The sequence below is a fragment of the Fulmarus glacialis genome, unplaced genomic scaffold, assembly GCF_000690835.1.
Source record: "Fulmarus glacialis isolate BGI_N327 unplaced genomic scaffold, ASM69083v1 scaffold22056, whole genome shotgun sequence".
NCBI classification, from domain to species: domain Eukaryota; kingdom Metazoa; phylum Chordata; class Aves; order Procellariiformes; family Procellariidae; genus Fulmarus; species Fulmarus glacialis.
Window position 1 is genome coordinate 1 of NW_009219020.1, and position 23322 is coordinate 23322.

The 23322-nt window shown below is 46.8% G+C and overlaps 1 protein-coding gene across 1 annotated transcript; it reads left to right on the forward strand.

Annotated features, from left to right (window-relative positions):
- Positions 1 to 244: 244 nt before the first annotated feature.
- YTHDF2 (YTH domain family, member 2) lies at positions 245 to 19542 on the forward strand. The gene is made up of 3 exons (XM_009580233.1): positions 245 to 322; positions 4602 to 6188; positions 19418 to 19542. Exons 2-3 carry the CDS (start codon positions 4620 to 4622, stop codon positions 19439 to 19441), a joined length of 1593 nt encoding a protein of 530 aa, XP_009578528.1. The 5' UTR covers positions 245 to 322; positions 4602 to 4619; the 3' UTR covers positions 19442 to 19542.
- The last annotated feature ends 3780 nt before the right edge of the window (positions 19543 to 23322 follow it).

A 23322-nucleotide genomic window follows, 5' to 3' on the forward strand; every position in this document is an offset into this window, starting at 1 on the left:
GGAGAAAAACAAACCGTGAGCTGTGAAGCCCGTCGTCGCTCCTGGGGCTGGGGAAAGTTTGAAGTGAAAGAGCGTTTGTGCAGTAGTGAAGTGTCTTTCCACTCTCTGTTGGGTTAAGCGTGGTGTATTCTAAACTAGCGAGCGGTCCTTGTGTTATAAATACTGTCTTTAAATACTTTGAGTTGGTAAATGATCGAGTTTATCGGCAGAGTTCTTCCTAACGCTCTAAATCTTTTCCTCAGTGCAAAACGGATCTGTGCATCAGAAGGATGGGTTAAATGACGATGACTTTGAGCCCTACTTGAGTCCCCAGGCCCGGCCGGTGAGTAAGAGTACTACTACCTGCTAACGGGCAGGAAGCGCCGGGAGCCCAGGGGCTTCCTGCCGCTCTCTAGCGAAGACAAATTTGCCATCCTTGCGTTTTCCCATCTCCACTGACTGCATTTTGATGTTTGCCAGCTTTCTTACCATAATATGCTATTTTATACGTGCCTTTCTCCAGGCAGAAAACACTAAAATCCATGAGGTTGTGGTGAGTGAGGTATAAAGGTTTTAGCAACTTTTTGGGGGTGTAAGGACTTTCTACAGTTGGTGTTCAGTTCACTTTTTTTTTTTCAGTGTAACTGTCTTGAAGGTACCATTTCTGCTCTTTCAGTTTTACTGTTGTGACCTTATTTCCTTGCTGGTTTCTGGTTCTTTACACCATACGAGGAGATGCGCTATACTGTGTTGTGAAATTGCTTCACACGATGCAGTTAGGCTCCGAGGGCTTTTGGAGAATACTTATCAACGTTCTTATCTCTCCGCTACGTAAAGTGAAAATGCGTGTCATGGGGGTTTTCTCTATTTTTCACCAAAAAAACCCACAGAACACACATGTGATAAAGGCCGTTAAGACTTTTTGAGAACTTTAGTTAGAAGTTGATCTGGAGAGCTTGTGATCAGTTCCTGAAAGTCAGACTTCAGATACTTTTTCCTCTTAACTTTCTATTTAAGATTAGCTCCACTGTTAACTGGTTTTTGTTTGTTTTTCTTAACGAGTGGTAGGAGAGTGACACATAACAGATGGAGTTCAGCTGATTAAATGGTACAAGTAAGCATTATAGATAAACATCTGTAGTAGCACTGGAGCAGTTAGTTCATTCCCTTGGCTTCTCTTTCCTCTCCAGTTGCGATTAGTAAAAATGAGCTGTCCTGGTTTTCCCTTTCTGTATTTTTTCGATCATTTTTACTAGTCAGTGTGTTTTTGTCAGATAAGTGATGCATGTTTTATTGGAACGCAAAAAGAGGTTTCTGTCTCAGTTAAATTTTCAACAAGTATTTTCCTAGTTTGTGCTAAAGATATGAGCCTAAATATTCTTTAAGGTCCTGTCAGCTGTTCATGATCTTCAGAATTCAGCCTGTCCATTAAGATAACTTAGTGCATTCAGCTCCCTAAAAAGTTACAAGCCTAAATCCAATCTGCGTAGGGCGAGAGAGTGTGGTTACTTTCTCAAGTCTTGCATAAAACTAGCTACTTTCCTAGTAGCTATCATTTAACGGTGGGTTTTTTCTATCCCAGAAATAAATGTGACCAATTTCCAGCTTCCTTGTGGATGTGGAAGCGTTTCCTGCAAAGTGTAGTTTTATTTAAATCTCCTAAAGAGGATGAAGGTTACTGTAATGCTAGAAGCAACATGATATTTTACCCTATTTTGCATGTTTGATGAACTTCTGAATATTTTGTTTCTTTTTGTCTGTGTCACACTGGTAAAAATACTTTTTAAAAACAAGGAAGTGATTGGAGCGTGCCCCAGGAGGTGGAGCAGAGCCGTTGCTCTAGAAATTCAGCAGAAGTGAGGTAAAACCTCTGTGTTAACTTTTAATGAAACTTTAGGGTGAGTTTATCTCAGTTTCTCACCATGCTGTGTTGCTTGTCGGCTCTCATCCACATTTTGACACTCGATGTAGTAGAAAACAAAACCCTCGGGTTCAGTCTGGAGGGTCCATGGTTCTGCTGAGCCAGCCAGCCAGGTTCAAAAATACAGAGGTATCAAAGTGTGCACCTCTTTTCTGAAGATGGGAAAGGGAGTTACAGATAAGGCTCTGAAAAATGAACTAAATGCGGCCCACTGCTGCAGGGTAACACAAGGCAATTTCTGAAATTGCCTTCTGAGCTCTCTGCACAAGTGCTGGGTAACAAGTCGTAAAGTTTCATGGCTCTCCATTCAGGAGCTGCTGTTTCAGGTGTGACTGTTACTAGCTTGTCAGCCTAGTAAATGAAGTTACTGTGTATTTTAAAGCTCAGATACACAGTAAGTGATTCTTCCACAGTTTAAAAAACAGAACAAAAGCTCAGCAGCGACAGTAAGTAAGCTTAAACCCTGGTTCTAGTCTTGAGGTGAAGAAGAATAGTGAATTTGAGGAAATAACTGTGCAAAAAGTCTTAGTCATTGGAGAGAATTAAAAGCCGGTGCAGTTTCATTTGCATATTAATCAGTAGCTGTGTCAGTTGTGCGAGTGCAGGGCAGCAGAGCGAGGTGGCGAGTTTGACAGTGAAGCGTAGTTCTAGACATTCAGGTAGTGAAGAGCAGCGGGCCCGTCTTAAATCTGCTTTGAGCTGGCAATGCTCAACTGTTGTTTAACTCCTGAGCACCCTCCTTACTATGTGAGTGTAGCTGGTGAATGCTCTACAGGTAAGAGCTTAATACAGACTGCGTTAGAATATCTCATGAAGTTAAACGTGTAACGGCATGTAAGAAAATACTTCGAGGTGACCAGGGGACAGGTTTTCATCTGACAGTGATGTGCTTCATGCGCTTTGAGGGAGAAGCCTGCGGAGAGGAGAGTGCTACTCTGCCTGCTGGGCTCAGGTTTTAGGTATGGGCTGGCATGTTTATGTTCCATTAAAGCTAATTTCCAGGAGAGTCTATTGTTACTCTTATAGTTGAGGGTATTATCTTTTGAAGAGACTTTGCTGGTTCAGAATAATAATTTTTTAAGTTCCTTCATTTGCCTTACAAATTAGCGACTGTCAGTATTTGTGCTTTTGGATAGATTGAGCCCTAAAAGACTGTTCATTGGTTTGGGTTTAGCAGGACTGAGTTCCTCCGTTAGTAAAACTGTACCCTGGATAGGAGTTAGTTTTGTTATTAATTTGCTTTTGGGACCCCTTCTTTGGGAAAATGGAAAGGCTGGAGAGAACGCCTCTGAGTTTTCATGCATTCACACCATGAAGTACCACAGAAAGCTTTTTAGTGTTTTATACAACGAAACAAACCTTGTCTCTGAACACATTGTGTTAAATAATTCCTGTTCATTTTTGTAAAGTTGGGGCTGAGTTAGCCCCAAACCTGTTGCTTTCCTTTAACTCAGTGGAAGGTGGAGAGGCAAACCAGCTGTTTCTGGAGGGTGCCAGAGCCATCTTGAGAGCCTCCATAGATTTCAGTATGGCATGAAGTCCTTTGGGAGCTGCACTTGGCACGTGAAAACATGATTCAACGAAAAATGGGAGTAGAGCCTGCTGCGAGCCAAGCTTTTAAATGGGAACTGAACCTGACTTTCATCTCATCTGCATTGGGTTGGCATGTAAGCGGCTGTATAGCACAAGGCTGTCTGCACACAGGTTCAAATTACTGGATGATAATGTCCATTAGCGTGGCTTTAACCGCTCCCCGGAGGGGGCATTGGTTTGAATGCAAAATGACAGCTGTTTTTCATGTAAGCAAATCTTGGTGATGTCTGAGAGTTCCCTAATTGTAAAATTAGGCATTTGTTTTCATAACCTAAAGGCTACTCGACTGTTAAAAGGGAGACCAAGGCATGGCGCAGCTTTTTTCCTCTCGGAATTTGAAGCCTGCTTTCTTGTGCTGCTGCTGTCACCATGCTGTAAAAGGCTCCTACTGAAACCCGTTTTCAGGTATTTTTCAGTATGTGCCCGCAGCACTGGAGTAGTTTGTGTTTTGAGGAGGAGGCTTTCGATCCCTGTTTGTTTGCAAGTTCTTGGAATATTTTGAGCTCTGAAACCTTAAATTGTAGGGATAAAGCTGGTTTCATGGGTAATAAGTTTAAGGGAGGGACTAAGGAAGGCAATTAGGGACGTTCATGGTTTTGGCAGTGCGCTTCCACTGGACCTTTTTCCTCCATATTGCACTTCTCTCTCAGTCCTTTCCCCAAACCCCTCCTCAAACAGCAAGATTAAGGGGAATACATACATTACCCAGGCAAGAAAAACCCTCTTTGGTAGTAGCTAGAAAAAGTAGAAGACAATATTTGGATGCTAGGTAAGATACTGTGTTTATAGCCTGAGGAGGAGCTCTGGGACACTCTAGTGTCCTGTCCTGCATCACGCATCAGGAACACAATGCGCTCCCATCTCAGCACGGGAAGCTTGCTAAGCCTTTGTGTTTAATCTTTCTGGCAATGAAACAGTTTTTAGAGCACTTCTAACAAAGGAGGTGTTTCAAGGCTGGACCTGTTTATCTGCCCAGCCCTAAGGTAGGGAGGGGTGGGGCACCACGGGAAGTCTAAGATGGCTTTTATTCCTGGTCCCTTGAAATTCGTTCAACGCTTTCTAACTATTCAGTGCTTGTTTTTTGTTTTTTGTTTTTTGTTTTTTCCAGAATAATGCATACACTGCAATGTCCGATTCCTACTTACCAAACTACTACAGTCCCTCCATTGGATTCTCCTACTCCTTAGGCGAAGCTGCCTGGTCCACGGGGGGTGACCCACCCATGCCCTACCTAACCTCTTACGGACAGCTGAGCAACGGGGAGCCTCACTTTCTCCCAGACGCCATGTTCGGGCAGCCAGGGGCCCTTGGCAGCACTCCATTTCTCGGGCAGCACGGCTTTAACTTCTTTCCAAGTGGGATTGACTTTTCAGCTTGGGGGAATAACAGTTCTCAGGGACAATCTACTCAAAGCTCTGGCTATAGTAGCAATTACGCCTATGCCCCTAGCTCGCTGGGTGGAGCCATGATCGATGGGCAATCAGCCTTTGCTAACGAGACTCTGAACAAGGCTCCTGGCATGAACACCATCGACCAAGGGATGGCAGCTCTGAAGCTGGGCAGCACAGACGTTGCAAGCAGCATCCCAAAAGTCGTTGGTTCAGCCGTCGGTAGCGGATCCATTACCAGTAATATTGTGGCATCCAACAGTTTGCCTCCAGCTACCATCGCTCCTCCAAAGCCGACCTCCTGGGCTGACATCGCTAGCAAACCGGCTAAGCAGCAGCCCAAGCTGAAGACCAAGAACGGCATTGCAGGTTCAAGTCTTCCACCGCCTCCGATAAAACATAACATGGATATAGGAACTTGGGATAACAAAGGGCCGGTGGCAAAAGCCCCGTCGCAGGCTTTAGTTCAGAATATTGGTCAGCAGCCAGCCCAGGTGTCCCCCCAGCCCGTGGGGCAGCAGATCAATAACAGCCCACCGGTGGCACAGGCTTCAAGCGGGCAGCAGCCCCAGCCGCTGCCCCCACCACCGCCACAGCCAGCCCAGCTGCCCGTGCCGCAGCAGGCGGCTCAGCCCACCCGCTGGGTTGCCCCTCGTAATCGCGGCAACGGGTTCGGTCAAAATGGAGTGGACGGTAACGGAGTGGGACAGTCTCAGGCCAGTTCTGGTTCTGCTTCTTCGGAGCCGCACCCGGTCTTGGAGAAGTTGAGATCCATCAACAACTACAACCCCAAGGATTTTGACTGGAACCCAAAACATGGCCGGGTTTTCATCATTAAGAGTTACTCTGAGGACGATATCCACCGTTCCATTAAATATAACATCTGGTGCAGTACAGAGCACGGCAACAAGAGACTGGATGCCGCCTATCGCTCCATGAACGGGAAGGGCCCCGTTTACTTACTGTTCAGTGTCAACGGTAGCGGTCACTTCTGCGGAGTAGCAGAAATGAAATCTGCTGTGGACTATAACACGTGTGCGGGTGTGTGGTCCCAGGACAAGTGGAAGGGACGTTTTGATGTCAGGTGGATTTTTGTGAAGGACGTTCCCAATAGTCAGCTGCGGCACATCCGCCTAGAGAACAACGAGAATAAACCAGTGACCAACTCCAGGGACACTCAGGAGGTGCCTCTGGAAAAGGCTAAGCAGGTGTTGAAAATCATTGCCACCTACAAGCACACCACCTCCATCTTTGATGACTTCTCACACTATGAGAAACGCCAAGAGGAGGAGGAAAATGTTAAAAAGGTAATTTGTTTGTCTGTCTCGGCGAAGTCCTGTGGGGCAGGAGATGGAGGAGGGCTGCCTTGCGCTGGACTAAATCTGGGGCCTGAAGGTGTGGGCTTGTGAGCAAGCTTGGTGGGCATCAGGCTGCTTTTTGGCTAGCTGTGTGCTCGCACGTGGAACCCACTACCCAACTGGCAGCCCCTGTTTGGGGTGGAAATGGGTGCCAGCACCCCGGCAGAGCGGTGAGGAGGCTTGCCCAAGCCCTGCCTGCAATCGACTGCCCTTCGGTTGCTCGTAAATCTCCGCCTTCCCTGAGTGCTGTATTCTAAACAAAATTTATTTCTGTGCTATTGTCAGCTCCTGGATCGGAACAATATAAAGTAGGAGATCAGTGGGGGGTTTGGGGAGTTGTTAGAAAACAGAGCTGGCTCTTTGAATGGCCGCCTGATCCACCCCCTCCCCAAAGCGGGGTCAGCGTGACAGATGTTTCCCACCGCTTGTAAAACCTTCAGGAACGGCAGTTCCTGTCCCTCCCCAGGCAATCTATTCCTACGCTTAATTATCCTTCCTGTTAGAAGGCTTTGTCTAATGCCCAACCTAAATCTCCCTTGCTGCAATTTAAGTCCGTGACTACTTGTCCTCTCTCCGGTGGACGCGGAGCGGGTCATTCTGTTCCTTTTGGCAGTGAGCTCCGCTGTGTTTGGAGCCGGTGGGCTGTCGCCTGCGTGGGCACTGCCCAGCAGCGTGGCACATGAGCCATGCTCGCCGCCTGCCTGCAGCTGCGCTGGCTTGCCGCTTGGGTCTGTCGGCTCAAAGCCTGCTGTCATCATTGATTTGTTAATGAGAGGATTGCTAATTGAAAATTCTGCCCCAAATTCAGTGACCAGTGGGTCTTGAATCTTACTGGGGTACAGCAGTGTTAAAGTCACCTGTGGCCGACCTCCCCCACAATAGGGGTCTTGCTTGTATTTGATCAAAACAGTAATTACAAATTAGCATCAGCACAGCTTTCTGGTGGTTTGCCAAGTTTTCTGATGATCTCTTTAGTTTCGGACATGGGGAATTTTCCACCCAACAGTTGAAGAACTGAAGCAGGAGCTGTAACTGCTTACCATGACAATGAATGCAGGTTTTAATTTTGTTTCTGTATTTTACTTGGAGCATTGTCTGTATAAATAGCATCACCCATACACAGAGGTGGTCACGCTTTGCAACTGATACCCTAGCACTTACAGTGCTCAAAGAAAATCTGTAAGGGAGGAATACATTGCAAGGTGTGGAGGTGTAAACTTCATTTTTGTGAGAACCTGAATATTTCGCGTGACTTCGCATCCTAAAATTGCTCCGCTTGGTATCCAGCCTGTACTGAAGTGGTGATTTCTCTTTTACTAACCGAGGTTTTGAATGCAATCAGAAATCTAGTCTGTGCAGGACATCTTAGGAAGCGGGACTTCGTATATGCTCCACATCTGACTTTAGGGAGCAACAATTTGCAGTGCGAGAGGGGTGCAGACCTTGGCATGGTGGGAGAATGCGAGGGAGGGGAGAAACAGTGGCGGAGGGCAGGTGGGGGTTGATGGATGAGAAGGATTAATGCTGGGTAGATTTAAGCAGGCAGCAAGCAGAAGGAAGAGCAATAGAGTGGGGAAGGCTGGGGGAAAGGTGGACAGACTGATGGTCTCTTCTGCTGGAAGGCTGCTGTGTTTGCGAGTTGTTTGTAATGTCTGAAAATCGGTATTAAAAATGTGGCTTAGCAATTTTCTTAAAACTGTAAACCATCCATACTCATCTTTTCAATTGCATTTTGAAGTCTCCTCCCCTGCTTTCTCAATTTCTTTGAGACGCTAGCGTACGAGGGTCAGAAGCAGAATCGGTAGCTGACCAATGTTCAGTGCGCCAGCGCCTCCTTTCTACATGATGTTCGAGTTGGTTCAGTGTGGCACTCCAGCGCAGAAGCGGTTGTTGAGGAAAACGTTTATTCTTTGAAAGGGAACTTAGTCATATGTCTCTGGAATTCATAGGCAAGGAGGGAGTCTTGTAGATACACAGTTGGTGTTTGCTTTTTGCCATTGACTCACTCTTTGTTGCATGCTCAGGGCCCCTGCCCTGTAACATCCGGCACGGAGGAAGTGACTTGGTCTTTCTTTCAGCAACAGTTTGACCTCCTCGATTGCTCGCTGACGCATCCTTGAAGATGGTTGAGGTTTCTGTAACTGCTCTTTCATGGTTTCATTGAGAAGCAGTCATTTTTGCTCAAGGAGGATTTTTTTTTTTTCCCTGGAGTGAATGCTGATGGTTACCCTAAAACTGTGGGTGGCAGAAAAACCCAAGCCATGCGATGTCTGCCTTGAAGCATCTCCGGTAATCACCTGAAAAAAAAATAAAATCAGAAACCAGAGTTGAGGCACTGGAAAGTTAAAATGCTGCTCTGGCAGCGGCTCCCTGCCTGCGGTCTGTCAAGCTGCTTTTGTGTCGGGGAAATCCCATTGCTACCAGCTCTCTTTGTCTCTGCCACCAGTCTTTGGATGGTGGTGATATGTTAATGTTCTGCATTCCTGTTCCTTGAAGCTTAAATGTCTCAAGGTTTGCCTTGTTTTGAACTTCTAGCAAGCTGCGATTGTTTCACTTGGCTTCAACTCGCCTAAACCTTTGTCTGAGTTGCAGTTTGATTCCTGCTTGCTACTCGAGCAGATGGATGAGCTCTTGTGAAAATCTGGGAACTCTTGAATATTCTTTTATACTTCTCACTGTTAGAGTCATTTCTTCAGAATTCCCTAAAATAGTTCCCAGAAATCATATGAAAAACGCTTTGCTTAGTGTTCGTGCTGTTCCCTTTGGCCGGTGAAGGAGGGTAAATACTTCAGCGTTGAAAACACTGAAATCGTGCTCTTGTTTGTCCTTCTCTGTTGCCTGTGCCCATCTTGTCCTCAGAGACTAATCTCCATTTCTTTTGAGCGCCTTGCTTTGCCCTACTAATCCAGTTTTTTAAAAGGTTTGGATGTTCTCCTGACCCAAAATGATGAAGCTGACTCTCAGTGCAATCCTTCCTGAAGCAGTTTAGGACTTCTTGAAACCCGCAACAGCTGCTTTTGTGATAGAGCATGTCACCGGCTTCTTCCCTGTAAGGAAGAAGTTTTATCTTTGTTTAAAAAAAACCCAACCAAACAACAACACAAAACAAAAAAAACAAACCAGCAACAACAAAAATCCCCAGCCCATAGTAATACACTTGTATTTCTAGGAATGTTGCAGTGACCTCAGTGTAAAGATCTTAGATAGTGATCTGCTTGCATGTGAAAGGTTAACAGCCTGTGTTTTCTGGAAAAGCGATGAATGTCAATTCTAAGGGAAGTTTATTTTGGTTCTTTCTCCCATTGTCTTGCCCAGGGTTGGGGTACTTGGCTACTTGCAGGTTCCAGGGATTTTAGGAAGGATATCCCATGAAAACCAGTCCTGTCCCTTCCAGGGCCAGGGTGCTCAGTTGTCAGGTTTGCAGTTGATAAGAGACACTTTGCGTTGGGAGTTTGGTGAGTGTTGAGTCAGGATGAGCTGTGCAGGATGGGGTGGGTTTTTGTGGGTTTTTTTTCATGCTGAGGTATAGCAGCCTTGAAACAGAAAGGTGTGATTTGCCAGATTGGAGCTATTATTTCCGGAAATGTGCTGCTTTGTGTCTCAGCTGACACCGTCTGCTGGTTAAAGGAGTATTAATAGTGGCAGGTGTCACTGCCCCCCTTAGAAGGTATGATTTAAGGGAAAACTAAGTGGTGTTACATGAGCCTATTTGAAACTAGCAGACTATTTCACAGTTGCTGTAAAAAAGAAATGCTTTCTGATGTATTTTGCAAAGCTCTTTTTTTCTTCCTAATTTGTAGTCTCAGAGGGGAGAAGAGAGCGTATTTCCTATAGGGTGGGCTAGCACTTTTCTCCCGCTGTTACAGTCGTCCTGGCTAGTGCTGCATTTGCTTTGGTTTTACCATATCCAACAGGACAACGTTTCTGACTATAAGATTCGGTTCCTGGATATTGCCTATCCAGGCAAAGCCAACTGTTTCCTATGAGAGCAAGGGAACACGGCTTGCACTCGCACAGTTCCTTTCATCCCATGATCCCAAGGCTATTTGCTCTTTCTGCTCCAAATCCTGGCCATAGTTAATTGATTGATGCACCAGGACAGAATTTCCTCGCTGCGAATACCCTCCGCTGTTCGGCAACGCACACAGTTTCTCTCAGTTTATTTCCAGGCCTTTTAAATCCTCTACGTGTGTGTCCGTGCTCGTACATTTGCCCAGTAATAGAGGAAACAGAAACCATACTGCTTATTCTAGTAGTTTGGGACTGGCTGTTTGACATAAGGAGTGCCTTGTTCTTACGATATCTTTAAGCCAGCACTACAAAGCACTTAGGGCATTCGCGCATATTTTTGGTTGTGTTCTAGCTTTGTTTAAAGGCAGGAGAAAATTGGAGGGGAAGGCTTAGATCTAGCTGGTGCTCTAACCCTTGTTTTCTGCTGTAAGACAGGGGACTTTGTTTCCCCATCTGTAAAACGGGAGCAGCTGGGAGCCATTTCACTGCAAGTAAAGTGGAAGTTGTGTAGTGGAAGAGCAAGCCTGTTGCACTTGCCTCATAACCCTGCCTCCCACTGTCAACATCTTGTTAGTTTAAAATAATATTTTAATAGAACATTTTGTTAATATTATAAAATAATAAAATATAATGTTATAAAATACAATGTTTGACATCGACTTGTTGAAGTTGGTTGAAGGAGCTGTCGAGATGCACCGTTTAAAAGTTGTTTTTCGAGGGTTAGTAATGGGATTTGGAGCTGTTCTCCAGTTGCTGGGCCAGATGCAGTACGGGCCGTACGCAAGGAGGAGGTTTTGCACCTCTTACAGGTATGGCCTTGAGCAGGGGAGTTTATTTCATGTCCTGTTCTTGTGAACTTGTTCCCAATTCACTTGTTGCCCACTTGGTGTGGGCAAAGCTTCGTTCCCCCTCCCATCCGGGTTACCTTCACCTTGGCTGGGTGATTTCAGCTCTGAGTTGCAGAATACCCGGAACTAGTATATCGTTCTTATAAATATGTTAATTGCATTCATAATGAACATTCTAATGACTTCAAATGAATGTCCTAATTTAAAAAAAAAGACTTTGTTCTTCCTTCAGCAGTTGAGTTGAAATGGCACGTGTGTGGCCGACAAACACCCTAGAAACAACGTGGAGGGTTTGGTGTGCGGGAAGGGAGTGTGCAAGATGTCAGCAGCGGTGGCTTCTCTCTTTTTGTTTTTTTTTTCCCCCTCTCCCCAGGCGTTCTGGATAACTTCTGACACTGAGGTTAATAGCTACTGACACAGGCATTGTGTTTCGGGTTATTTTATTAACAGCTACTTCTCCAGAAAAAGTAGTTTTCCTTAGAAGATAAGTATTTGCCAGCTGTTTTGTTCAGTGAAAGCACCAGAACATGGTCCTCTTCGGTTCCCTGGATTTTTTATCTGGTGCAGAAGCACAGTGGGTCACACGACGTTGCTGAAAGCTGATCAGGATCCCCAGAAAACTGTTGAAGTACATTGATACGTGAGCCTTGTATATATGCAATACATCAAGAATAGCTTCATGCACAATGTTCCTCATTTGTTCTTAACGAAAATGTAATTCTGTAACAGTTTGCTGTCTGAAAGAAGTGGCTTGCTTCTTTTCTGTCTCCTATAAAGTGTTATGTGACAGGTGTTCGTTTAGGAAGCTTCTTGTTCTGTACTGTGTGATCATTTTTGCTGCAATTAGTAGAGCCCTCTCATTTTCCCGAATGTTCTTGTTTGTACCTGGTAGTAATTGTACTATCTTATGGCTTTGTGAGTTAATAAACCAATTCTTTAGTGGTGCAAAACGCGGGATGCTTTGCAGCTAGAACAGTGCTGCCCTGCTTTTACTGTAGCAAAGTTGCCTAGGGAAGTCTCCGTTAAGAAGGATTGTTGTTATCCAAGCTGATGACTGGGACAGGGAGTTGATTGTAGCTCCTTCCAGGGACTAGCTGCCCAGTGTGAGGGTTTTTAATTGCATATAAGTCACGTAATAGTGCATTTGAGCAGTTCATAATAAAGCATTTGGATTTTGTAAGCTGTTCTTCGGCAAGAACTTGGAAATGAAGACTGCATTTCTGGTTCTGTATCATTAGAACTTTTTTTTTTTATTAAAAGGACAATGCTGAGCTTTTTTAATTTTTGTGGTTAACTGCAGAGCTATTTCTTGTAATGTAATACCAGTTGAGCAGACTTAGATAAAATCTACCCAAAACTCTGTCTTTTGTTTCTAATCTTGGGGAGAAAAGAAACCACACTCTTTTAGTTTCCTTCCCTATCTTTACACACAGGGAAGGCTCTGCTCTCTTGGCTCTGTTATTTGTAATTTGATGCCATCTCCTGTAAAATGACTTCAGAGAATTCCCCATCGTCATCTGCAAATCTTTAAGAAATCGTGAAGTCCTGATCAGCAACCTTTTGGCTGTTGCAAGCCAGCCTGATGTGGGGTTTAGCTGATTCAAGTGCCATGTTCTTGATATGTTTAAAGGGGAAAAAAAAAGTCGAAATATAAAACTGCATTCCAGTGAATACTGTGATGTGTTCCCTTTCGAGTGGCAATAAAATGAGGGTACACACAAAGGGCGATAGGGAGTATTGGCTCTTTTACTTGAGCTTGTGAATTCAGCTCTTCATGGTTGACAGAGTAGGCAAATAGATCTCCTCTTGTCCTTTCATAATACAGAATATTGTGTGTTTTTCTTGTAGCGTGAAGTATTTCTTCTGCCTTATTCAGGATGGAGGCAGTGTTTTAGCCTCAAACACAAGAACAGTGTGTCGGACCGTAAGTCTGTGTAGTCTAATGTTGCATCCCTTGTGGCTGTGAGATCTGCAGCTCCAATGGACACGTAGAGAGGCATTGCTCGAGCGTCCTTGCTCTCTTTTTCCAAGTAAAAAGCTCCGTGTGCAGCTGACAATAACATGGTCAAGAGCAAATGCCTGTAAGGACAGTGCAAGCAGACATTTATCCATCTCTGAAGGTTTTCCTTGCCTTTAACAATTTGTGGCTCAGGAATTTCTTTGATCCAGAGGATGTATTTTTGTCTTTAACAGCTCATGATTCCTCTTCTTGTCCAAGATGTTGATGCATTCCTTGAGCATCCTCAGGATGCTGCTGCAGCAAGTTCTTCAGCTTAATTGCGTGTTGTGTGAAGAAACACATCCTTTTGCTTTGCTTTGAGTCTGCCTTATGTGATACTCCTTAGTTCTTGTGCTGGAAGAGGCGGTGAGCAGTTGATTTCAATGTACTCTCTGTGCCTGCTCTGCTTTTACAGTCGTGTCTCTTCCAGGCTCGAGAGCTAGAGCACGGTGGCTCTGCAGATGAAAACCCTTCTGTCCTTTGCTCGTCCCTGTTGCTCTTCTCTGACCCTTTTCCAGTTCTGCGTGCCCGTGGAGAGGGAGAGGAGCAGAGCTACGCACTGCTCAGGATAGAGGTGCAGCTTGGGTTTGTGTAAAGGCATAATGATCTGTTTTGAATGACATTTACTTTTTGATGGTACGCATTTTCCTAGAGTTATAGATCGTAAGCCTGAGCTTGTGTTTCTGATTGTTAATGGTCAGTTCAGAGCCTGTCATCTTAGAGTTAGGACAGTGCTTTTTCCCATGTGTCATTTGATTTACCTAAACCCGGCAGACCAAATTCACTGTAATGTTCAGCTGCTTTTTCTCACAAAGTCCTCCAGTCAGCTGCTATTTTTATTACCCTGAATAGCTTAGTATCATCAGTAAACTTTGTCACTTTATTATTCACTCCTTTCTGTAGATTTTTTGTGAATATATGGAACCACAAATTCCAGCGAAGCTCCACAGGTTTTCTCCACACAAGATCATTCAGTCCTTGGCATTGCACTTGGGTGGTGTGACAGAGGACAGCACAAAGTCATTATTAACTCTACAGCAGTGAAGATTTTGAAACATTAAAGTGGGGGTCCTTCCTTTTCTAAAGACTCATGTGGCACTCATTTTCAGGTGCTAATACTTACTGCATGAGCTATGATTTAAGGTAACCAAAGTCATGAAACATTTTTCATGTAAACCCAAATGGGAAGGAACACTGGTCTGTTATCTGGTGTAGATCAAGACTCTGGTGCCATGCTCAGAGTGAGCCTCTGGTAAATGCAGTTCAACACTATTTGCTTAAACTGTCACGTTAACTATTCCCATTACTTTTGTCCATGCTATTAAGTTTCTTAACTTCCTCGCTTTGTGAGGATTTCAGTGTGGATGGATAGATAAAGGGAAGTGCCTTGCTCCATAGTGCGGAGATTGAGCTGCCCACATGGGAACTATTGGCATACTTAAAGCAGCCAACTGCAAAAAGAAACATGGCAAAGTTCTCGTCCCTTGTCGTGACAGGGAAGGATAAAGACTCCCTGCTGTAAGACAAGGAGGATTTTATTTTCCATCCTAATGACTTGAAAGGACTTGTGCCGTTGTTACTTTGCTTGTACTCCAAAGCCAGCAAGTCCAGTTCCAGTCCCTAGTGGGAGCCCAGTCGTCCTAGCATGGAATGCCACTGGGAGTCCTCCCAGGCCGCTCTGCATTGCTCTTTGCTCTAAATATTCATGTATGTTCTTAGCTTTTTTGCCATTCTGTTTCCTGCCTGAGTTTTGCTCTGTGGGACAAGGCTCTCTATGGGAGGGTAATTATAAGTGTTTTTGGGAATTGGGCTGCTTTATTCATGCAATCAAATGTGATGTTTAAGCAAGAAGAGGTTCATTCTTTGCAATCGGTTGCATCAGTTTTAAAGGTGCCTTGAAAGATGCTGGGGAACAGCAGCGTGCCTGCTGGTGTCTGACAGCTAGGACCACCTCGCTGGTGTAAAACCCACTGCAGGGGGAAGTCCTGGCGCTCTTCGTGTCCTTCTTACCCCTAGCCCCAAGCTAATTGCTCTGACATGGAAATTCAATGTCTATGTAAAGTGCGTGGCCACTGTGGTGTTTATGTTCCCTGGTGTTAAGGCATGTTTTGGCTTGCAGCTGTACCTGAAGAATTGCATCTTGCTGTTCCTTATTTATTCTCCGTGACTTCATATCCTTCTGATTAAATGGTGAGGTGACCGGCGTGTAGCAATGCCGCGGTGTGCTCAGGTTTCGAGAGGAAAACAGAACTTCCTAACCGCCCAGGCATGCATGCTCAGCGTGGTGGCGGGGGACACTGGTGCTTCCTGCTGCCTTCTGCATTTTTGGGGACAAAGTCTGACCAGGCACAATTGCATCCCTGCTTGGCTCATGCTTTCTCAGTGTTGCGAGTTTGTCCCTTTTGGGGTTGTGTGGATATTAGGTTTTGCTCTGTTAGATTTTCATCTGTAAAACAAAGGATCTTTCCTGTTCCAACAAAAAGTCACTTTTATTTGCTTATCTCCTGTCTTTGTTCTTGGTGGCGAGCTCCGTTACGTGAACAGGAGGTAGGATGAAGATGTCTGACTATAACCAGATTCCTGTATCTGATTTTTATCCCCTCTCCTAGGTGAGACAGACTAGGATGTAGCTTTCCTCTGTAACTCTGATGGCTTTCTAATGCTGACAATAGGAAAACCTCATGTTTGGTTTGTAAATCAGTTAGGACTCGAGGCTGTTTGTGGAGCAGATGAGCATAATAAAGTGATGCATTGTCCCTCATTTGTGCTGACTGTCACCATGCCTTGAGCTGATTCTGCTGGGAAGGCTGCGCTGGGCACGTCTGAGGCAACGGGCTGCCCTAACTGCTGATCTGAAAGGCAAGTCAGACGTTTGCCTCGGAGATGCGGGCACATGGAAATCCCGCTGCGTTGTGTGCCATGATTGCATCCAGCACGCAGTAGGCAGCAGCGTTGGGAGGAGAATTCAAACAGCAAAACGCTGCGTCGTTGCAGCAGGCGTTGTGGGCTGAGTTGGGCTGTTGAGCAAGGTGTCTGATGAGTGAGAGTTGCGGGTGCATGTCTTAAGGCCAGTATTTAATTGCTGAGTGTCTCAGAATGATACTGGGATAGCGTAGACCATACTCTCATGAAGTAATCTGCTCTTCCCTTGTGGGGAGTTACTGGGCGACTGGTGCCTTTTGCTTGTAGGACCTTCTCAGTTTGAAACTGAGACTGCTTCCTGGCCTGTCTGATGTCTTCAGGCTGCCACACTGTGCTCTAGGTCAAACGGATCCAAATAAACCACGGTTTGTACGCTGCACAGCTGGGAGCCATGCTCTTGATTCTCCAGGCCCTCCCTTTGATTATACTCTTCTATTTCCCAGTCTGTAGTGTGGCAATAATATCCTTACCTTTGCCGGAGGAGTATTGACGTTGAATGTTGGTTGCTAATCAAGGTAAGAGCCTCTGAACAAATGTGCAGCATTATCACCCATTGTCATCATTTCTCGGGTACAAACTCCTGAGCCTTTTGTTGTTGTTGGTTCCCCACAATGTGACTAGATAACGTAATCTCTCATCAGCCTTCTCCACCAGCTCATTCAGTTGCTATTATCAGGACCTGGCTTGTGACATTGCTGCAGCCCCCTGGGGACGGCGGTGACATGACTGAAGTGGCTTAAGCGGGATGATTACAGAGGGCTCCCTACCATGCTGCCTTGTCTGAGCTTGGTGCCTCTAAAACCGCCAGCCCAGAAGCACGCTCGCAGTGATGTGTGGGTGTCAACACTTGATTTGAGTGATGGCATGCGTCTTTCTAGTCATCGGCGTATCGCTTTGCACTTCAGCCATTTCAGTGCTGCGGTGCTCCTGCCCCTCTGCTTGCTGAGGGGTTTGGTAGATGGAGATGAGAGTCTGAGCTGCTGTCTTTTTCTTGCTCCTCCCACATGGATCAATAAGACACGGCCCAGGTCTAATGAAAGTGCAGCCGAAGAGAATAAAACACTTTCTGATGGAATCTCTTTGCCCTCCAGGGACTATATGCCAAAGCAAAGCCCAGCGTGAGCGTGCAGAGGCTGCTCTGCCTTCTCCTGGGCTGTCCCGTAGCTGGGTGGGCTGTGGGTTACACCATCCCCGTGCCCATGATTTCGGAGGATGAGCCAGGATGAACGTTTGCGACACCTCTGACCTTTGCTATGTGTTCTGGTAGGTCTTTGTGCTGCTCTGCTATGATGTAGGTGCTCACTTGTTAGTCCACAACACCTTGAGGACCAAGATGTGTTCATGGGACCTGCTGCAGTTGGGCTGGCAGATTAGACAGTGTAAAAATCCTTCAGGCCCTGGCTACCCCCCTTTCCCAGGAGGAGATGCAAGAGAGCAGCTGTGAATCTCCCAGAGAATAGCAAGAAAAGCAATATTGAAATCAGTGGAGAGTAGAGAGCTGTTCCTTCCCTGCCATCGAGCCCCAGCAGCAGTGCCCTCGGCAGTGCCTGCTCGGCCGGGCAGAGCTCTTGGCTGGCTGCCTCCGCATCTCCCGGCACGGAGGCTTGGCTGTGCCTAAAGCCCTGCTCTTTGCGGAGGGCAGGGCAGTCCGAGGTAGGTGTTGAAGTCGGCCCCTCGAGAGCCTGCAGCAGGTGTGGTTAGATGTCATGCTGCGTTTTTCTGTTACAGACTCCTTAGGACACTGTTTGCAGCGCTGACGGAGGGGAGCAGGTAGTTCTGCGCCGGTATTTTGAGGTTGAATAGCAGGAGGTTTTAAACAGAAGACTGGGTTGAGAAAAATTGGGCTATAATCCACCCTGAAATTAAGATGTTCACTTCAGGCATGTCCCCGGTCCCCTCTCTACCTTGGGGACATGGGGACATCTGCTCTAGCCTCTCTTTTGAAGGTGATGACTTCTGTTCTGGCACACTGAGATTTCGAGGCGGGGTCATTTTTGCACTGAGACTGGGTCCTGCCTTCTGCTCCCTGTGTTAACCATACGCTGGCCTCGAGAGCAGCTTCACCTTCACAGCAGGGAGGAGAAGTGACTAACTGGGGGTCCATCTGGTCAGGTAACGAGGCGACGCGCTCAGCAGGACCCTCGGCCACTGTCTGCAGCTGGCCTGGGACACTGGCCCTGGCTGCTGACGGAGAGGGGGGCGATTGAACCTGGCAGCCGGCTTATCCCATGTCTGCATTCGCGGAGACGGAGGCATTAGCTCAGGCAGTTGCGGCCTCTTCCCGAAGGAATGCGTCACGTTGCCATCTGTCCTTGTTTAACGTAACGTGCTAGCTGCTGAGCCAGGCAGCAGAGAAGGAACAGGGCTTGGCACCTTCCTTTTGATTTGTGGCTTTCCCTGCAGCGCTTGTTTTACTTCATGTTCGAGACTGGCTTTGTTTCCCACCCTGGTAGGGTTTTTTTGCTGTTGTGCAATGGTGTTTTTTGGCAGTGAATAGCACCTGCAGCAGATTTGGGCAGACTTACTGGAGAAGAAGAGAACTAAGTCGACTTATGTGGGGCAAATATTCTTGAAGAGAATGTGTGCCTTCGTCTAATCCCTCTCCCCAGAAGGCAATCTGTGCATGGTATGATGGCTTTGCCATGCAGCTCGTGCAGAGGAGTTGGAGCTGAAGCCTCCTTGGGTCACTCTGTGCTTGTGGCTGAGGGGCTGCCAAAGCCTGGGGTATTGTTTCGAGCTGGATGCAAGGCCTCCCTTTTTGGGAAGGTTTCTAAGAATAGATGGCTATACATGCTGTTAGCGCGGGATCGAAGCTTCTCAGAGATGAGCTCTCCCCAGATTTAGCAGTGGTGGCAGAGGATGTTGTTTCTTCGAGCAACCCGCATGCCTCTGGCAGAGGTTGCATGCTCCCCCTGCCAGCGAGCTGCCGAGGTGGAAGGGAAGGTGCCTCTGATCACCAGGTTAACGTGGGGCCAGGAGAAGCGGGCAGGCTCTGCTGCTGCCCTGACATCGGGGGGGACAGCCCCGGGCAGAGCAGCAGACTCGCAGGGAAGTGTCCTGAGCTGAAACAACCAGATTTCACTTTGTCAGAGCCCTAACAGTGTCCCTTCTCTCTAAGTAACATAAGTTAACACAAAGGAGAACCCACGTTGTCTTGCTCTGTCAGCGGGCACCTACTGCAGGTGTTGCTTTGCTGTGGAAGTGGGATGGACTTGGCATCTCTCGAGACTGGCTTAGGTGGCGATGAACTCGCTCCACCACGGAGCGTGGGCGCTAATGCCAGGTTTTCTTTTTGAGGTGGGACAGGCCTCCATCGCAGATCCGCGTGTTGAAATGCTGCTGTGTGAAAGCGGTGAATAAAATCGCTCTCGGCTAACGTGTTCTTCTTTCTTTTGCAGGAACGCCAAGGCCGTGTCAAGTAAAAGGCCATTCCTCCCACAGAGACTGCAGCAGAGATTGCATCCCAGCTATCTTTCAGAGAGGGAAAGAAAGAGCAAAAATATCCCAGAGAGAATTAGGACTTTTTTTTCTTAATTTCATTGACTTCAAAAAGACTCTTACAAACTTGCAGTTTAAAAAAGAAAAAAAAGTATTGGAATTTCACAAGACATAGGACTTAAAAAAACAAAAACAACAAAAAAAATCCCTTCTAGGTAGAGTATAGGTAAAAACTGTCCCCTTTCTTTTGGCTTTGGTTGTGATTTCAGAGCATACGCTTTGTTTTTTGTCTTTTTACTATGTTTTTTCGGATTTTAAAGTCCGTAAGTGGCATATGCCTTTTTTTTCTCTAATTTTTAAACCCCGCTGCTTCCCTTCCTTCCACCCCCTCGCGCCTACTTCCCCTGGTTTTGACATTTGCACTTGGAACACCGAGTTGTAACATCCACCATGGAAAGTGGAGTAACTTTTTTTTTCTCCTTCCCCCCGCCCCCGGCCTGGAAGAGGAGGAATTCTATGAGGAAGTTGGGGTTTTGGCCTAAGAAGAATTGAACAGAAATTGTCCATGAGGTTGTGTCTTAAAGGTGGTTCATTTTTCTCTGACCCTTTGTTACTCAAAGTCAAGTACTAGGAGTCCTAAGAAATGTTCTGTTCTTGTGCATTATACGGATTTACAGATTAAGCCTGGATTAATTTGATTTTGAAAGCTGAGAACAGTGGTAAAAACTTGTTTTGTTTACAGGAAAATGAATTTTGGACAAAAAAAAAAGAAATATTGTAAAATGTGTAGTGAATATGTTTCTTCAGTTTCTTGTTAAGCCAATGAGGAATGGGCATTGCCTTTCTTTTCACCATTAATCACTTCTCAATAATAAACGTGAGATCCTGTTGAGCATCACTGTTGTCTGCCGCTCCCTTTTCAGCACTGCCTGCTCCATGGCCGCAGCTCCATGCAGCTCCTCGTTTCCCCTCTGCACGGCAACTCAGGGGTTCGCTGCTCTATTAATACCTTAAAATAACGAGTGAAGTGTGGTTTCTCCTTGGGTTTGAAGCAGGGTGCTGGGACCCATCTCCGGGCATCCCGAGGTTAGTCCTGGTGCAGTACTGGGGTTTGTTCCTAGCACACCGGGATTGTTTTTGCTCCTTGACTTGGGAAGATGTCCGGTGGCGTGGGCTGGCAGAGCAGAGCCCCTGCCTGCCCCCCGCAGCCCTCCCCAGGGTGAGAGGTGCAGTGCCCGGCTGGCCTCGCTGTTCAGGATCCATTCCCATTTCACAGGTAAATTGGGGATTATCCAACTCCTTCCAGGTGTGTGTGAAATGCAGACACCCATGCGCATCCCAAATGATCTCCCCTGGGAAAACTGCTCGAGGTCAAGAAATCAAAAATCCAGGTTTTCTTGTTTTGGCAGTTCAGAGGGAATAAAAGAGCCACAAATGAATCTACTGTCTACTAAAGCCAGTAACAGTGCTTTAATTGTCAATACTTAATGGGTCGTTGTCAAGGAAAATTGTGCTGTATTGAAAATATCTCAATTATTAAATTGCAGTTGGGAAACATCTGGAACCAGCCAGCTGTTGGCTCTGCTCTTCTCACCTTGGGTGGAAAATCAGCCTTGCTTTCCCATTGCACAGGACGGCAAATACTTACACACCCTGTAGGAGCTCACCAAAAAGTCTGCTGATTTTTTTATTATTATTATTATTTTGGACTGACTCTTGCTTCTGGAAAGCAAACAAACAAAACCCGGCTGCAAATAGCCTGGTCTGTGTTGGGTAAGGACTGGGGCTGCTTCCTGGGGGGGGGTGTGGGCTGGTGTCAAGAGCAGTTGTGTGGCCATTTACATTTTATTGGGATCTTTCACTTGTTTTCTCCGGAAGAATTTCTGTCCTCTTTGATGGCTTTGGCCTCTCTGCCTCCAAGCTGGCCAAAAACCCGAATTCCTTGCTGGTGTCCTCGTGCATCTTCAGAGGGAGCATAAAACCTGCGTTGTTTGCAAAGCTGGAGGAAATAAGGGCAGAAAGCTTGACTTGATTAAAGGCCCAAATTAAACGATTTGTATTTTGAGAGAATCTTAATTGTGAGTTTAAAAAAAAAAAAGCGGAGGGAGGGTTTTTCTGCCGTGCCTGGCAGGTGTTTGCGTGCTGGGTTTCGCTGTTGGTCAGACAAAGTTTGTTCCCCCTTTTGGTCTTCAAGCAACAACCCGAGAGAGACGTGAGAGGAACAGGAGGATGCGATTTGAAAACCGCAATACTTCAGATGTGGGAGAAGTACCTGCAATTATTTTTATGTAAGAAAAAAAATAACTTTTTTCGCAGGTTGTATCCGCATTTTCTAACCTGGGATGGCCCCATGCCAGTGTCGCATGCTGCTGCTTAAATTTCCCCTTGTGTTTAGCTGTGAGAGCTAAAATACTCTTTTTTTTTTTTTCCCCTCCTCTTTTAAGGCAAAGCAGGTGAATTGCTGGGACGTCACACTCCTGATGCCTGTGTTCCCCACAGGATTTATTCCGCAGTGCCTTCAACCTTGGCATCTCTTCCATGGAAACCAGCCGCCTCTGGGGCTGTGCGTGGGGGCAGGAGTCCGGCATGCCAAGGGACCTGAAATAGCCCAGTTTCACCCCAAACTGGAGAGGGGAGAGAAAAATAGGTAGTTTTGTACATCGCTGGCTGGCTGCGTTCCTCCTTTGCTGTTTGGGGAGACCTGTGGAGCTTCCAGAGAGGAATGGAAAGGATAACACCAAAACAGGGCCTGATGTTCAATATTAGGAGGGTTTTTTAAAGGAAGAGGCCAAGTCAATGTTGGGGAGAGTAGAAATCTGGGGAAAGGGTAGCTCGGATGTGGGGCAAAAAGTGGATATTTGATGTGTGACTTGAAGGTAGCTGCTCCTGCTGCCCCTTCTGAGGATGCTCGGAGGGCAGGGCTAGCAGAAAGCAGTTTCAGTCTGGACCTGGTCCTGTTCTGGTCTAAACTGGGACAAAAATGGCAATTTTCTAGTGCATCTGAGGAGGCTTCGCTTTCAGCCAGCGCGGCAGACTTCAGGATATGGGCAAAAAAAATCCACCCGTAACTGTAACTGAAGACCCCAACAGCGTGCAGCGCCGTCTCCCCATAAGCGTGGCACAGGTAAGAGCAAAAAGGTATTTATTACTGCTATTTCTTTGCAAAAAAAAAAAAAAAAAGGCAAAATGCACGCTTCCCAGGGCTGTGTGGGGAAAGGGATCCCCCTCTGGTTTTTACCTGCTGATGTGCTGCTCTCCCCCGCTTAGGGGGAGGTGAATTCCCCCTGCCCCAACGCCCTCGCCAGCCGGGGGCCGGGGCCGGGATGCTTTAGGACGAGGTGGCTGGGAAGCAGAGGACGGATGCGAGCCAGAGGCTCTGCTCACCGGGTACCGTCGAAAGAAAAACCTCTTTGCTGCTGCAGTTCCTGAAGTTGTATAAACCCGGGCTTGGCCTTTGCACAACGGGTCCGTGCAAGGACTGGTTTGGGATTTTCCAAACTGTTTGTGAACACCCCGACCCCGTGGAGGGAAACGCAGCTGAGCTGAGCCCTGGAGGCAGCAGGATCCAGGCAGGGGGCTTTGGGGGGCGATTTTCCGTGCTGTGGCTGAGCACCCGGTGCTGTTCTCGCTCTTGGCGTCGTCCGCAGCTCTGCTTTTGCTGTATTGGCTTGGGGAAAAGGAAATTCGCCGCGGGAGGGCTCCCGTGCTCCGCTGCCTGCCGTCCTGCACCGCTGTGCAGGGTTATGTACCGCTGTGCACGGTTGTGCGCGGCTCTGCAGCGTTGTGCACGGTTGTGCACCTCCGTGTGTGGTTGTGCCCTGCTCTGCACCCCCTGTGCATGGCTGTGCCCTGCTCTGCACCCCCG

Coding starts and splice junctions, on each gene's coding strand:
- YTHDF2 (XM_009580233.1), top strand. CDS start 4,620: ATGTCCGATTCCTACTTACCAAACTACTACAGTCCCTCCATTGGATTC. Junction 6,189..19,417: donor AGGAGGAAAATGTTAAAAAG/GTAATTTGTTTG, acceptor TTTCTTTTGCAG/GAACGCCAAGGCCGTGTCAA.